This window comes from Lissotriton helveticus, chromosome 9, assembly GCF_964261635.1.
Source record: "Lissotriton helveticus chromosome 9, aLisHel1.1, whole genome shotgun sequence".
Taxonomy (NCBI): Eukaryota; Metazoa; Chordata; class Amphibia; order Caudata; family Salamandridae; genus Lissotriton; species Lissotriton helveticus.
The window spans coordinates 1,195,201,704-1,195,216,901 of NC_136070.1; the positions used below are offsets into that span (position 1 = coordinate 1,195,201,704).

The 15,198-nt window shown below is 48.4% G+C and overlaps 1 protein-coding gene across 1 annotated transcript in view; it reads left to right on the forward strand.

Moving 5' to 3' along the window:
• Positions 1-15,198, forward strand: part of ITPR1 (inositol 1,4,5-trisphosphate receptor type 1) — a 1,533,308-nt gene that overhangs the window by 804,787 nt on the left and 713,323 nt on the right. The window contains exons 22-23 of the mRNA XM_078661662.1: positions 340-530; positions 1,390-1,522. Coding sequence (XP_078517788.1) covers positions 340-530; positions 1,390-1,522 — 324 coding nt within the window. The remainder of the gene's footprint in view (positions 1-339; positions 531-1,389; positions 1,523-15,198) is intronic.

Below are 15,198 nucleotides of genomic sequence, written 5' to 3' on the forward strand. Positions count from 1 at the left end.
TTCACTTTTACAGTAATTATGTATCCTCCGTAACCTATAGACTAAGACATTGTTTTTCTGTTTACACCCGATTCTCAATACTGAATATCTGTAAAATGCACATATTTCTAAGTGGTATCCATGCTAGTACAACCTAGAGTACTCTAGCTAAGTAAAGTTAATTACATCTTAGTAGTTTTGTTTGTTATGGGAGGCAGTTTTCTTAATAGGGAGGGTCAGCGTGTCTGAGCCTCATGTTGAGCTGTATCCATTTGTCTGTGGTTTCAAGTAGAACCATTGTGCGATTTCAAGCGTACTATACATTTATCATTTTTTTTCATGGCATTGTTGGTGTTGAAGCTGGAAGCAATGTGATGAGATCGATTCATGGAGTGGGTGAGCTGATGACACAGGTGGTTCTCCGAGGCGGGGGTTTTCTACCTCTGACCCCTCTGGCCGCCCCGGAGGGTGCCATCAAGCAACAAAGTCAGCCGGAAAAAGAGGACATTTTGGTGATGGACACAAAATTGAAGATCATTGAGATACTGCAGGTATTTGAGGGTTTAGAATGAGTTGGGCTTGTGGGCTTCCCTGGCTAGTGGTTTGACTACCAAAGTCCTTTGTTCCTGGTTTGGAGTACTTTTATGTTAAACTTCCTCCCTTGACAAGGAAAGCTCCATAATTCAGAGGGAGATGTTTGAGGAGCTCTAAATGTTGCAGGTATTTTGATGGTCCTCAGATGACTTCAGACCGGATATAAACCTAGGATGTGGTGGTGAGTTTGTGACCAGTATGTAAGTTTCAAAGCTCATTATTTCTATCGGTTTATATAACGCAAAGAAGCCATAAAAGGGCGGCAGAGTACGTTATGAGATAGGAAAAACATTTAAAGTATCATAGTGCAGACACACTAACATCTGGAGGAAAAATTGAAAAGATGAAATGGGAATCTGTTGTCCTCTGATCCTGCAAACGCTTTACTTAATCATGGTGATCTGGTAGTCTTCCTTGTGCAGGGAAAAGATAATCATGGTTTTATTTTTAAAGTCCTTGCTACTAAAGGTTTTTTGTTAACAGTTTATGCTTCTGAACCACCTTCGCCATTGTGGGGCCTCAATGAGTAGCCAACCATTTGGGATGTGATTCTTGGTTTTGCATGTTGTATGGGGATGAGAATGGTGTTCACCAACTTGCGTAGTCAAAGGGAAATGACTTTGTTTACTGTGCCATAGTTCAATTTTTGTCTCCACAGTACTTATCCACCTGATAAACCCTTCCCCCTTTTGCATCGGGTGGCATGCTCTGTACATAGTGTGAGGTGGGCTGACAATGTCTTAGCACGAATTTGGACAGAACAAGAGTTCTGTAATATTGATCTCTACTTTGTCTCCATTTGATGTGATATTGCAGTTCATCTTGAATGTACGGCTAGATTACAGGATATCCTGCTTGCTCTGCATCTTCAAATGTGAGTTTGACGAGAGCAATGCACAGATGGAGTCTACAGCAGGCGGCGGGATGGAAGGACCAAGCAATGTACCAGGTTAGTCCTCCTCTCCAGTGGCTTAACTGTTACCCTTTCGATCTCCAGTGGTTAACTGAAGAAATGGTCAAAATAGTTGGCTTGCAACCATTGTAACAGAATGTTTCAGTGGCAAATTAGTAATTCTATTTATCAAATGTACTTTTAGCGCTGCCCAAGCCATAGGGGAGCAGAGCATGTCCGAGGTGTACATTGAGAATACATTGTAGGGTATGAAGGAATTGGAACAATGAGATTGACAGGGTATGGGTACAGATAGCCCGGGGGGACGAGGTTGAGGGGGTGGTGTCATAGGTCCATATAGTTCTTCCGATAGGCCCGGAGTAGTAGATTTTCGTGGACTTAAGATCTATAGTTGTTGTTAATTTGTATTAAAAGAAAAACAGCTAGTGCCCTCATCAGTAGCCCACTGCAATTTGCACCACCCCCTGCTCCTTCCAGCACGGCCAATGACTGCCCCAACACCACTATTAACCATCCCACTCCTACAAGTGTGACAATCCAGACTGCTCTAGGTTCTCAAAGCTATAAGAATAGTTTGGGCGGCAGGTATTAGTCACTTTTAATATATATTGAATTAGTAAACCGAAAACCACTGGCTCAAATTAAGCACTGGTCTACAGGCTTATTTTTCCAAATCCTTCGACCCAGACTTGAGAAGAGTTGGTCAGTATTTCGTTTTTTTTAAATTTATGCGTTGTGTGTTGGCTACTCTTTCAAATCCAGTTTAAGCTGATAGTTTTTCAATCTTCCTCAATTGATGAAGTAGGAACTATTGAGTTGGGTGGTGACTGCACTGGTTTTGTGTCTTAAATCTGTGACTTTTCAAAGGTAAGGAATTGTTGATTAGGAACCTACAATTATCCAGTATTAGGGGTGTCTTTCATAGATTCACATGCCTGAATCATTCCCCGTCGTCGAGACGGGAGCCTCCGGTATATAGAAAAGTAATGTCCTATAGACATACATAAAGAAAAATAGGCCTAAGGGCCTCACCTTAGTAGCCTATCCTTGTCCTTATGCAAAAAGGACCAAACTCTTAGAGCCAGCCAATCCGCTATCACCTCCCTCTAGAACCTTCCCTGCTGGAGCCTCAGTCTCTCAGATTTTCTACCGCACGTTGTGCTAGGGAGTCTCCAGCCTGAGCTCTCCTCAGGATATCTTCAAACCTACTTTTTTCACTTTGGAAAAGGACTACTTTCTCAACTTCTTCATCAGGGATACTTCAGACTCTTCTCTGGCAGTAAGTGCTGTCTTTCCTTACCAATTTTAAGGAATGTCTAGTTCCCAGAAGAAAGCCCTTTTCAGGGCCTGCTCTTCATGTGGGAAGAAAAGGCTCCATGTGGAGGACAAGCACGACCTGTGCCTATACTGCCTTTATCCGGACCACGTCCCCAAGGACTGTAAAATCTGTCGCTCTTTCCCTAATAAGACTTTGAGGGACAGAGAAGGTCGACTTCTTATTTGGCTGGACAGGCTTAAACAGAGGGATAATGTGGAGTCCTCAGAGGGCAGCTTCTCCATAGCCTCGGACGTCTCCCTCAAGAGGCCAAGGGGGGACCCCCCTGGCCCCTCAGACACTCCTCCTATGAAGATGTTAAAGAAATCTTCAGAGGCAAAATCTACGACCTCCTCAGTGTCTGACGCAGGCTCTCACGCCTTTAAGAAGCCTACGCACTCATCCACCAAGCCTACGCCATCTTCGACGCAAAAGAGAGCTGTGACGCCACTCGCCGTCTCCACGACGACGACGGTGTCGACGACTACGGCGTCTTCTGTCCTAGCATCGACGACGACCACTCCGTCGTCGGCAGGTAGGCCCATCCCATCTATCATACTGCCCAAACCGTCGTCGACCAAAACCACACCGACGACGAAATTGGGGCCGTCGACGACGACCCCGTCGACGAAGAGCTCATCGATGTCCAATTCGGGGCCGTCGACAATGACACCGTCGACGAAGAACCCATCGTCGACGACGACGACACCGTCGACGAGAACCCCATCGTCGACGAGACCAGGGACGGCGACGACGAGAAGCCCGCCGTCGACGGAAGACTCGTCGCCGAGACCGTCGACGAAGAAGACGTCGACGAGGAATGAATCGTCGACGAGAAACTAATCGTCGACGAGCGCGTCGTCGACGAGGAAGTCGTCGACGACCGCGTCGTCCACGAAAACATCGACGACTAAAATCTCGTCGCTTGAGCCACCGACGACGGAGGACGTGCCGTCGACGACGAAACCGTCGACGGGAGAGTCGTCTACGACCAGGGACAACGTGGAACCATGGAAAAAGTCCAAGCTAGTGGAAAAGTCGTCATGGACGCTGCCACCGCCGACGCCACCGCGCAAATTACCAAAGAAGCTGATCACGCCTGAAACGACGTCCCCAAGTAAAGTACAAAGCAACTTACCTTCTGACTTCCTCCAGAGTGAAGAATCGGAAGAGGAAACGACGACCCAGGCTATGTCCATCTCAGACCTCCACGTCAAATGCCAAAGCACGGATGAGGAACAGGAAGAATTTACCTACCAGGAACACTCTTTCCAGGCGCAGGTACGGACGGAAGTGACCCCAATGGTGTGCCTTCCTGCGGCCATCGTGGATGACCTTAAATATCTCATCCAGGACTATAAGCAGCGTTTCCCGGAGGCACAGGCTACTGAGGATAGGGGCCCAACGCCGGCTGCATCTGCTCCACCGGCAGCCCCACGTCAAACGAAACCACCTCCGCAGACCTCCCATGAGGCAGTCTCGACGCAAGTAGTGGACTCCTCAGATGAGGAAGCTGAGGAGATGGAAGGTGAAGTCCCTGAGGATCGCACGGATCAGGACGAAGACGACGAGTATGTCGCGCCCTCCCCAGCTTCACCCCAACCACGCCAGTCGGACTCTCCGCCACTGGACATTGGCGGGTTCCATAAGTTAGTGGAACGGGCAGCGAAGCGTTTCCACATGGAAATGGAAACAACGGAAACTGAATGTTTCTTATATGATTTTAAAGAACAAACGAAGAAGACCACCAAATCAATTCCGATTATAGAATTTCTCTCTGACCAGGGAAAGAAACTGATGGCTACGCCGGCCTCCATACCGGCGGTAATCCCAAGCCTGGACAAGAAATACAAAGCTACCACCAAGGCGGCAGTTTGTTTCAATGGGCACCCGAAACCTGACTCAGTGGTGACCCAAGCAGCTCAGAAGAACTCCCGCAACCCTTCCTCTCCCTTGTCAGCACCACCGGACAAGGAGGGAAGAAAGTTGGATACCATCGGGAAACGGTTCACCACCACGTCAGCCATGACTATCAAAGTCGCCAACTCTATAGCCCTGTTGGGACGTTATAATCGCCAACTGTGGGAGGACATGGTCCCTTATTTGGCGGAGCTGCCGGATGCGATGCAGGAAGAGGTCAAGGCACTGCTCTCAGAAGGACAAGCCTCGGCAGCGGAAATCATAGACTGTGCCATTGATGGAGCCATGACAGGCTTTCGCCAATTAGAGGGGGCAGCAGTCCTGCGGCGCCAGGGCTGGCTTAAGGCTACTTCATTTTGACAAGAAGTTCAAACAAAAGTGCTAGACATGCCCTTCGATGGCCAACATCTTTTTGGAACCGCAATTGATGAAGCGCTCCAGAACATCAAAAAAGACACCGATACAGCGAGAGCACTGGGTACGCTGCAGGCGAGAAACCAGTCCTTTCGGGGCAACAGGTCCAGAGGTCAACCCTCCTACAGGGGGTCCTTCCAGAATAGATCCTCCTATTCATACCAAAATAAATCGCAGTACCCGCAGAAACAACAGCAGAGTCGCCAAACTTCGTATGGCAGATCGAACTTCCGTGGAAAGAACCAGAGGAGAGGCACTGGCGGACGCCAGTGACCGATTACTCCAGCAAGTCCCGCCACAATCTCCCTCATTCAAAATTGGAGGCAAGTTGACCCATTTCCTACACAATTGGCATCTCATAACCACAGACCGGTGGTTGCTACAACTAATAAGATTCGGCCATTCCCTGGAATTCACCACCATCCCACCCCCAACACCGCCACGCAAACGGCCACACAAACATCTGCGGCCCTTGCTCCTAGAAATATCTGCGATGTTACACAAGGGAGCGATCGAGATGGTCCCATCGTCTCAAAGAGGACAGGGATTCTATTCCCGCTTCTTTCTCATCCACAAGAAGGGGAAAAAGTGGAGGCCCATATTGGATCTCAGAGCCCTCAACTCTTTCCTGAAGAGTCAGTCGTTCAGGATGGTGACGATCCAAGAAATACTAGGCATCCTAGAAAGAGGAGATTTCATGACATCCCTAGATCTCCAGGATGCCTACTACCATATCCCAATACTCAAAGGGCACAGAAAATTCCTACGATTCGAGGTGGCAGGACGCCACTACCAATTCAAAGTGCTGCCGTTCTGCCTCAAATCCGCGCCGCGGATTTTCACGAAGTGCCTTTCCCCTGTGGCAGCCTTCCTACGTCAAATGGGTCACCAGGTCTTCCCTTATCTCGACGACTGGCTGGTGAAAGCTCCCTCAGCGGCAGGCGCAACCTCATCCTCCAACGCCTGCACCAATCTCTTTCTGCACCTGGGATTAACTCTCAATCTCGACAAATCCTGCGTGACCCCAACCAGAAACATCTCCTTCCTGGGGGCAACCTTGAACACGGAATGCGTAAAAGCATTTCCTTCAAAGGAAAGGAAACACAAGATCGTATCTCTGGCCACGGCTGTGGCTTCGAGACAGACCATAAGAGTTCGGACCTTCAAATCACTACTAGGCATGATGTCGTCCTGTATCCTCCTCATCCCGCACTGCCGCCTCAGGATGCGCCCATTGCAAGAAGCCCTAGCATACCAATGGACTCAAAGCACAGGCTCTTTCGACGACACAGTGCGAATCACACCACAGATTTCAAAAACCCCTGCAATGGTGGATGAACCACAGGAATCTGTCGACAGGTCTACCCTTCCTCCTTCCAGCAGCGCCTTTGGTGATCACCACGGATGCCTCCCTGGAAGGTTGGGGAGCGGTCCTCCAGGACCTCCAAGTCAACGGCAAATGGACCGAGCAGGAGAAGACATTCCACATAAACCTTCTAGAACTGCGAGCTGTCTTCCTGGCACTGAAGGCCTTTTTACCACGTATCCAGAACTCCCAGGTGCTCGTCAGGACGGACAACACCACGACGATGCACTACCTGAACAAGCAGGGAGGGACGCGTTCGCTCACTTTATCACACGAATCGCAAGAAATCTGGAACTGCCTAGTGCTCCAAGGGATCGCGCTCCAAGCGGAATATGTCCCGGGCAAGGACAATACCATTGCAGACGCACTCAGCAGACGGACGTCTCTCACTCACGAATGGGAACTCAACCAAGGTACACTGGATCGGGTATTCTCAGAATGGGGAATCCCGCGGATCGACCTCTTTGCCACCAGGGAGAACGCCAAATGCCCACACTACGCAAGTTGGCGTCCCCAGCCACGGTCTCTTGGGAATGCCCTTTCCATCAGTTGGTTCAGCGTCTTTGCATACGCTTTTCCCCCCTTCCCGATGATTCCCAGAGTCCTCAGAAAGATGAAAGCGGAGCCTTGTACCCTGATCCTAATTGCCCCGTTCTGGCCGAGGCAGCACTGGTTCTCGGACCTTAATCGCCTCTCCATCAGAACTCCGATTCGTCTGAAACAGCACCCGAACCTGCTGACTATGTCCAACGGACAGATCCAACACCCGAACCTACCATTGCTCAGATTATCAGCCTGGCTCCTGAGCACAGAGAATTCTGTCATCTAGCCATCCCACAAGAATGCAGGGAGGTCCTAGCAAAAGCGCGAGCGGACAGTACCAACAAAACGTACTCCCTCAAGTGGAAGCGGTTTTGCTTATGGTGCGTGGAACACAAGTTGTCACCTCTTCTAATTACCCCTGTGCAGATATTGCCATACCTTCTACACTTGGCAGAGTCAGGGTTGGCACATGCATCTATAAAGGTTCATTTGGCTTCGATTTCACGCTACACCAGATCCTCGACGGCCCCTTCGCTCTGGTCCAGCAGGCTTATTAAACAGTTCCTCAAAGGCTTGTATAGATCGTATCCAAGACCTCGAAGGATTCCGCCCACTTGGCATCTAAACTTGGTACTCACCCAGCTTATGAGCCATCCTTTTGAGCCCATTCATCGAGCACCCATCAAGTACATCTCATGGAAGGTAGCTCTTCTGCTCGCCCTAACGTCTGCCAGGAGGGTCAGCGAGTTACAAGCCCTGTCCATTCAGGAACCATTTATGCAATTTAAACAGGACACAGTGGTGCTGAGGATGAATCCCAAATTCATACCAAAAGTACCTTCAGACTTTCACCTTAATGAACCGGTGGTTCTACGTTCCTTCTTTGCAAACCCTACCACTGCAGCAGAAAGGACGTTACACTCCTTAGACCTCAAAAGGTGTATAAAGTTCTACTTGGAGAAGACAAAAGACTTTAGTAAGTCGTCACAACTTTTCGTGGCCTACAGTAGACCAAGGCTTGGTCTTCCTCTCACGGAACAGAGTATCTCAAGGTGGATCTCTTCGGCAATAGCATTCTGCCATGAAAAGGCCGGCCGGCCGTTGAATGCCACGGTGCATGCACACTCCACAAGAGCAATGTCCACATCAGCAGCGCTGTTCGCTGGAGTGCTGATTCTGGACATATGCAGAGCAGCGACGTGGAAGTCACCGCATACATTCGCCAGACACTATTGCCTGGATGTTGAACTTCTGCAGGACGCAGCAGTGGGTCAGGCGGTGCTTCGACATCTATTCCAGTGAGGTGAGCCTTCCTACATCCCGCCATCCTGGTATGCACATCTCTTATATTTGGTTATGTTGACGTATGCTGATGCTACAGTCGCATGATTCTAAGTGTTTTATCTAACTGTTTATATGGCATCATTACATCAGACATGTGCATAATGTATTGCTAACTACTCTGATTCAGGCATGTGAATCTATGAAAGAGACCCCTAATACTGGATAAGAAATGCGTTACTTACCTGTAACAGCAGTTATCCAGTATTGGTGTCTTTCATAGATTCACATGCAACCCTCCCGCCTCCCCTGGAAGGACTCACGTTCTATCTACCTGCTTTACGCCTACCTAGCTTGGTGCGTACGAAAATCTGAAAGACTGAGGCTCCAGCAGGGAAGGTTCTAGAGGGAGGTGATAGCTGATTGGCTGGCTCTAAGAGTTTGGTCCTTTTTGCATAAGGACAAGGATAGGCTAATAAGGTGAGGCCATTAGGCCTATTTTTCTTTATGTATGTCTATAGGACATTACTTTTCTATATACCGGAGGCTCCCGTCTCGACGACGGGGAATGATTCAGGCATGTGAATCTATGAAAGACACCAATACTGGATAACTGCTGTTACAGGTAAGTAACGCATTTCTTCCTGGAAGAAGACTTAACTACTAATTTGCACATCTTTGAAGGGTTTACTGTCATCTGGCTGTGCTAGAAACCGCCAATAGCAACATATTGTGACACAAATCAGTACAAGTGGTTGCACGTTTAATCAGTTGCATGTTCTCCGCCATCAGTTAATCAGTTTCTGGCTTTATAAATGCATTTAGGTACATGCAAAACAATGCGTCCTGTGATTGTATGGACACATGTTAATCTGTTTTTGCAGATTCTCTGCCCACCGGAGATGCAGGCTAAGCTGTTTGGGGAAAAGATTTGTTAGTCCATAGATGGAACAAATCAGTAGTGATAGGAACAAGTCCTCAAGTAATCCTTAAAGAGTAGGCACATGCCCACAACCTGCTTTGAAAATACAAGGAAACTACTTTGAATTGCATGTTCGTTACAGTGAAGGGAATTTGTATATATGATGTACTGAGATCTGTGCTTTGTATTACATACTGGCAATTGGTCGCAGATAATCTTGGACACAGAGGGATGTCTATCTCAGAAGATAGAAATTGTCAATGGATTTTGTCACAGCTGTGTATTGGCCTCTCTCCTTTTTTCACTATTTATTGCGGAGCTCCCCTTGGTTTTTAGTAAAGAAGGGGGGGCCCAGCCCAAAGATACCTATTCGGCAACAAGTCAGACACCGCGCTGGAGCGTTTAGAGGGCTCTCTGGCTACGGCCAGGTCCTTGGGTCTCTTCACCACCCACACTGCGCAGTCTGCTTTTCGCCCCTTTCGTGGCTATGGAAGGGGTTCCCCACCCCACACAGGGCCTCAGGCCGGCGCATGCTGTTTGCTACGTAGGAACCAACACCGTGGTTCTGGGGGCCAGCGAGCGGGCCAGTTCACCACAGCCCCCTCTGCAGCAGCCTCCAAACCCTCCTAGTCCAACCTTTCAGGGCCACCAAATGCCAGTGGGCGTCAGGATTCGCCATCACCTCCCCCACTGGTGCACCATCACGTCAGACAGGTGGGTTTTGCAGATAGTCCGAAGGGGCTACTCCCTCGTCTTGGGAGACTGCCCCTCCATCCATGCCACCTCCGTACCATCGCATATCGGAGGATCATTAGGGCCTTCTCCAACAGGAAGTTTCGGCACTTTTGGCCACGGGAGCCATCGAGCACATTCCTGTCCCAGAATTAGGTTGTGGTGGTTGTTCCCACTATTTTCTTCTGCCCAAGTAGGACAAAGTCCTGCTTCCTATCTTGGATCTCCGGAAAGTCAACCGCTTCCTCTGAAAGGAGAAGTTAAAAATGTTGCCGCACGCTCAGGTCCGGTCTGCCCTCGATCCTGGATGATAGCGTTGGACTTGCAGAACGCTTACTTTCACATCTCTGTCCTGCCGGCCCACCGGCACTACCTGCGGTTCACGGTAGGCCAAATACATTTTCAGTTTACTGTGCTCCCCTTTGGCCTTACCAGCTCCCCTCGGATGTTCACGAAAGTGATGGCAGGGGTGGCAGCTCATCTTCGCAGAACAGAAGTTCCAGTCTTCTCCTATCTCGACGACTGGCTGTTGAAGGTGGGCTCGCCCCAGGCTGTCGTCTCCCACCTCCAGACTACAGCCAATCTCCTGCATTTGCTGGGGTTTTTAATCAACGTGCCGAATTTACACCGGTTTCCCTCTCAGAAGCTTCTCTTCATCAGAGCGGTTCTGGACACTACACCGTTTTGGGTCTATCCTCCCTAACAGCTAGTCCAGGATATTCGGGCTATGATTCCGATCCTTCAGCCTCTATCCTGGATTCCGGTCAGGATGACCCTCAGGCTAGTGGGTCTGATGGCCTCCTGCATCCTGCTGGTGAACAATGCCAGATGGCATAGGCGGGCTCTGCAGTGGGACTTTAAATTCCAGTGGGTCCAACATCAGGGGAACATGTCCAATTACGTCCAGATCTCGCAGGGCACTGCACATCAATTGCAGTGGTGGCTAACGAACCAGGATTGGGTCGACTTCAGATCCCTCTCCCTTCCTCAACCAGAGTTCACAGTGGTGACCGATGCATCACTTCTGGGATGGGGCGGCCACATGGGGGAGGCAGAGATCAGAGGCCTCTGGTCTCCGGCGGAGTCCGGGCTACACATCAACCATCTGGAGCTTCGGGAGATTCATCTTGCACTCAAAGCATTCCTTCCCTCTTTCCGGAAAATAGTAGTGCAGATGTTCACGGACAACACCTCTGCATGTGGTACTACAACAAACGGGGTGGGGTTGTGGACCCTACGTCAAGAGGCCCTCCTCCTCTGGACATGGCTGGGACATCAGGGCATATCCCTGGTGGTTCAACACCTGGCAGGTTCACTGATCGCCAGGGTGGACGAACTCATCCGCCGGATGCATAATGGATCACAAATGGCATCATCACTCTGAGGTGGTGCAAGGTCTCTTTCAACAGTGCGGAGAGCCTTGGTTAGATCTATTTGCCAAAGAAGAGAATGCACAATGTCAGCAATTCTGCATGTTGGAATTTCCAAGGCGGCACTCACTAGGTGACGCTTTTCGTGGCGAGTGGAGTTGTGGTCTTCTACATGCCCCTCCGCCCATACCACTTCTGCCCAGAGTGCTGAAGAAAATCAAGCGCAACTGGGCATAAGTCATTCTTGTGACTCTGGATTGGGCACGAAGAGCCTGGTATCCCGAGCTGCTTAACATGGCCATCGATCCTCCGATTTGACTGCCTCTTCAGGAGGATCTTCGGTCGCAGGGGACGGTCCTTCACCCGAAGCTGTCCAGCCGCCACCCTCCTTGCGTGGAGATTGAGCGGCAGCAGTTGACATGGTTTGATCTGCCTCCCGAAATCTGCGATGTTATCTTGGTAGCCAGGCGTGTCTCCACTAAGACGGTAGACGCTTGCAGATGGAACAAATTTGTGGCATGGTGCACTGCAAAGGCTGTGGATCCGCTTTCCACCCCTCTTTCTGAGGTTCTCATGTTACTCTTTTCTTTGGCCCAGCGGGGCTCTGCTCTGGGCACTCTAAAGGGCTACCTCTCTGCCATTTCAGCCTTCCTTAGGCTTCCTGATCCTCCTCCTCTTTTCAAGTCCAATGTTGTAAATAGATTCCTTAAGGGCCTTACTCATCTTTTTCCTCCTGTTCCCTTCATAATGCCCCATTGGGACTTTAACATGGTTTTGGCAAATCTTGTGTGCGCTCCCCTTGAGCCGTTGCCTGACTGTGTCCTCTCAGACTTCTCACTTTGAAAACTGCCTTTTTGGTGGCCATCACCTCTGCATGCAGGGTGAGTGAGCTACAAGCTCTTTCTTCCAAACCTCCTTTTCTGGCTGTCCATCTGGACAAGGTCGTTCTTAGAACTAGCCCTTCCTTTCTTCCCAAACTGGTTACTTCTTTCCACATTGGCCAAATTTCACTTTGCCCACCTTCTTTCCGCCTCCTTCAAAAGAGGAAGCGAGGCTCTACAGTCTGGATCCAAAATGTGCGCTTTCCTTCTACTTGGATCGCATCAAACAATTCCGGCTGGACAACCAGCTCTTTGTTGGTTACGTGTACGCTAAGAAAGGTCGGGTCGTGCACAAATGGACCATCTCCAGGTGGATAGTTCTGTGTATCAAACACTGCTATTCTTTGGCAAAGATGGAGCCTCTGTGGGGCTGTGCGCCCATTCCACCAGGACGACAGCAGCTACTACTGCTTTGGGACGAGGAGTCCCCCTAAATGACATTGTCAGGCAGTTATGTGGGCATTGCTGCGCACGTTCCCCAAACACTACTGCCTGGACATCCAAGTCCAGAGAGACAGCTTCTTTGGCTGTTCTGTTCTCCAGGACTTTCTGGTGTGAACTTAGTTTGCAGACCCACCTCCGGGGTTGATATTGCTGGGGTATCTATTCTAAGGTAAGGAATCTATAACTGTTTCTTTCAGATGAACAAGTTACTTACCTTTGGTAACGATATATCTGTAAAAAACATAGGTTAGTTATAGATTCCTTACCGCCCCACCCATCCTCTCCGTTCTGCGAACTGACATCTAGGGTTGAGGATTTCCTTTCAGGGCCCTAGTTTTGTGCTCCAGTCGTCAGCGTCTTGCTTGGCTTTGCACTCTGGTGTGGAAAGTCGTGTACAGAACTCACTTCAGCGTGAGGGCGGCGTCTAAGTAGCTACCGGGATGTCATCCTGGCGAGCACGACGCAGACCAACACGGAGTTGACAGACGCCACCTTCCGACGCGCAGGGGTACTGCTGACGAAAAAACTTTCCGGATCCAGTCTGACACCTGGTGTGGTAATTCCAAGTTAATGCATCTATAACGAACTTATGTTTCTCACAATTTAAAGTTACCGAAGGTAAGCAACTTGTTTATTAATTATAATCCTCAATCCCGTCCATCTCCACTACCACAATTGCCAGGCTTGTATCCTCTATGTATTACATCTCAGGGGTCTCCTCATACACAGCCTAATATATGGGATGATGATGGCAATAGTCATTTACAAGCAGAACCATGGGGTGACCATAATATTGATCCATCCATGGATAAGGATCCAGATTAATACCCTGCAAAGCCATTAGCTCCAGATGATGATATAGCTTATCAAGAGTTGATTTCAAGAGTAGCTGCTTATGGGGTTATGTTATATGAAGAGTCTTTGGAAGAAGACTTTTTTTTTATTTGAGACGCTCAGGTCTACACCTAAGACAAGTCAGCCTTCCTATGTTAAAGGGCACAATGAGACATGTTGATGAAATATTTAAGGACCCTGTTGGGGCCCGCATTCTAACACCTAGGGTTGACAAAAAAAGAACCCCCCCCCACCATCTGATCCCATTTTTATTAAGGCATAGTTGCTTTTAGACTCACTAGTAGTCTCTAATGCTCTTAAGAGAGCAAACTCACAGACCTCTGCAGATGCACCTCCCTCAGACAAAGTCTAAATTGATCAATGCATCGGGTAAAAGGGTGGCTGCTCAAGTAGCTAACCACTGGCGTATTGCCAACACGCAGGGCCTATCAGCTAGGTATGACAGGCCACACTGGGAGGAGATCGAAGACCTACTTCAATACCTCCCAGGAGAGCAAAAGAAAAGAGCACAAGAGTTAGTACAAGAAGGGAAATTCATACTTAATTCCTCCATTAGATGTGCTTTAGATGCTCCTGACGCTGCAGCAAGGGGAATTAACACCAGCATTCTCCTACGATGACATGCTTAGCTTAGAATTTCAGGTTTTAAACCGGAGGTTCATCAGTATATTTTAAATACCACTTTTAATAAACCTCTCTTTGGATCTCAAGTTGATGAGGCCCTAGAAAAAATAAAAAATGACACGGACGTGACTGAGTCCATGGGAGCGCTTCACTCCCCATCAAACAGGCTCCTTTTGCTGCTCATTTTATAGCGGGAGGTGCAAAAGTATATCTTCAGACACTAATGGTTCTGCTTATAAATCAAACACACAGCCCTCTCCCTCTAGAGTTTTCTATAGAGGAGAATACAGGGTAAGAGCACGCCAATGCATAACTTTCCTTCCCCCAATAAGTAGCAGGGATGTAGAATTCCTATAACCCGGGACATATTGTTTGGGGTCAAGGGCAACACGTTCTCATGTATATTGTGTCCTTGGGACAAGTAGGCCCTACCCCCTGCAGCACAAACCCTTGGCTGCCAGTTTACCGTACCACATTATGAATCCGGGAAAGGCATTGCCTGCAATTAAGGTAATTTTTGTGTCCATGTGTTAATGCTGTTCAGGCTTTTATGTGTGGTTCATTAATGCAAAGCCTTTATTTTTAGGGTGAGCGCTCTTAGTAAATGTTGTAAGCTCAAAATTCACTACTGACAGTGGTTTCACTATAAAAACGTATGCACACGTTATCAATGTTTAGCAATATGAGGCTATGTATAATGCTCCCAGAATGCTCTCTGATTAGATGCAAATATTTGCAGAAGCTTGCAAGATTGATTCTTTGCTTTTAAAATAATGTTCATAAACAAATGCGAGAAAAAAACATGTAGCTAAACTACTGTAAAAGTTTAGATAGCATTTCTTTGCAGCATCATTTAGTAAAATGTTGATGTATGCTAGTATTTCTCAAAAATATAATAAAATCAGTGTAACCAGTTTTAATGAGATTAAGGGGAACATAAAAATAAGCATTAGTAAAGCCAGTAGGTCTGAATTTATTGCTCAGCCTTTTGGTTTTGGCAAAGAGTGATTTGTTTTGGCATGGTTTTTGTAAAACCGTATTGATT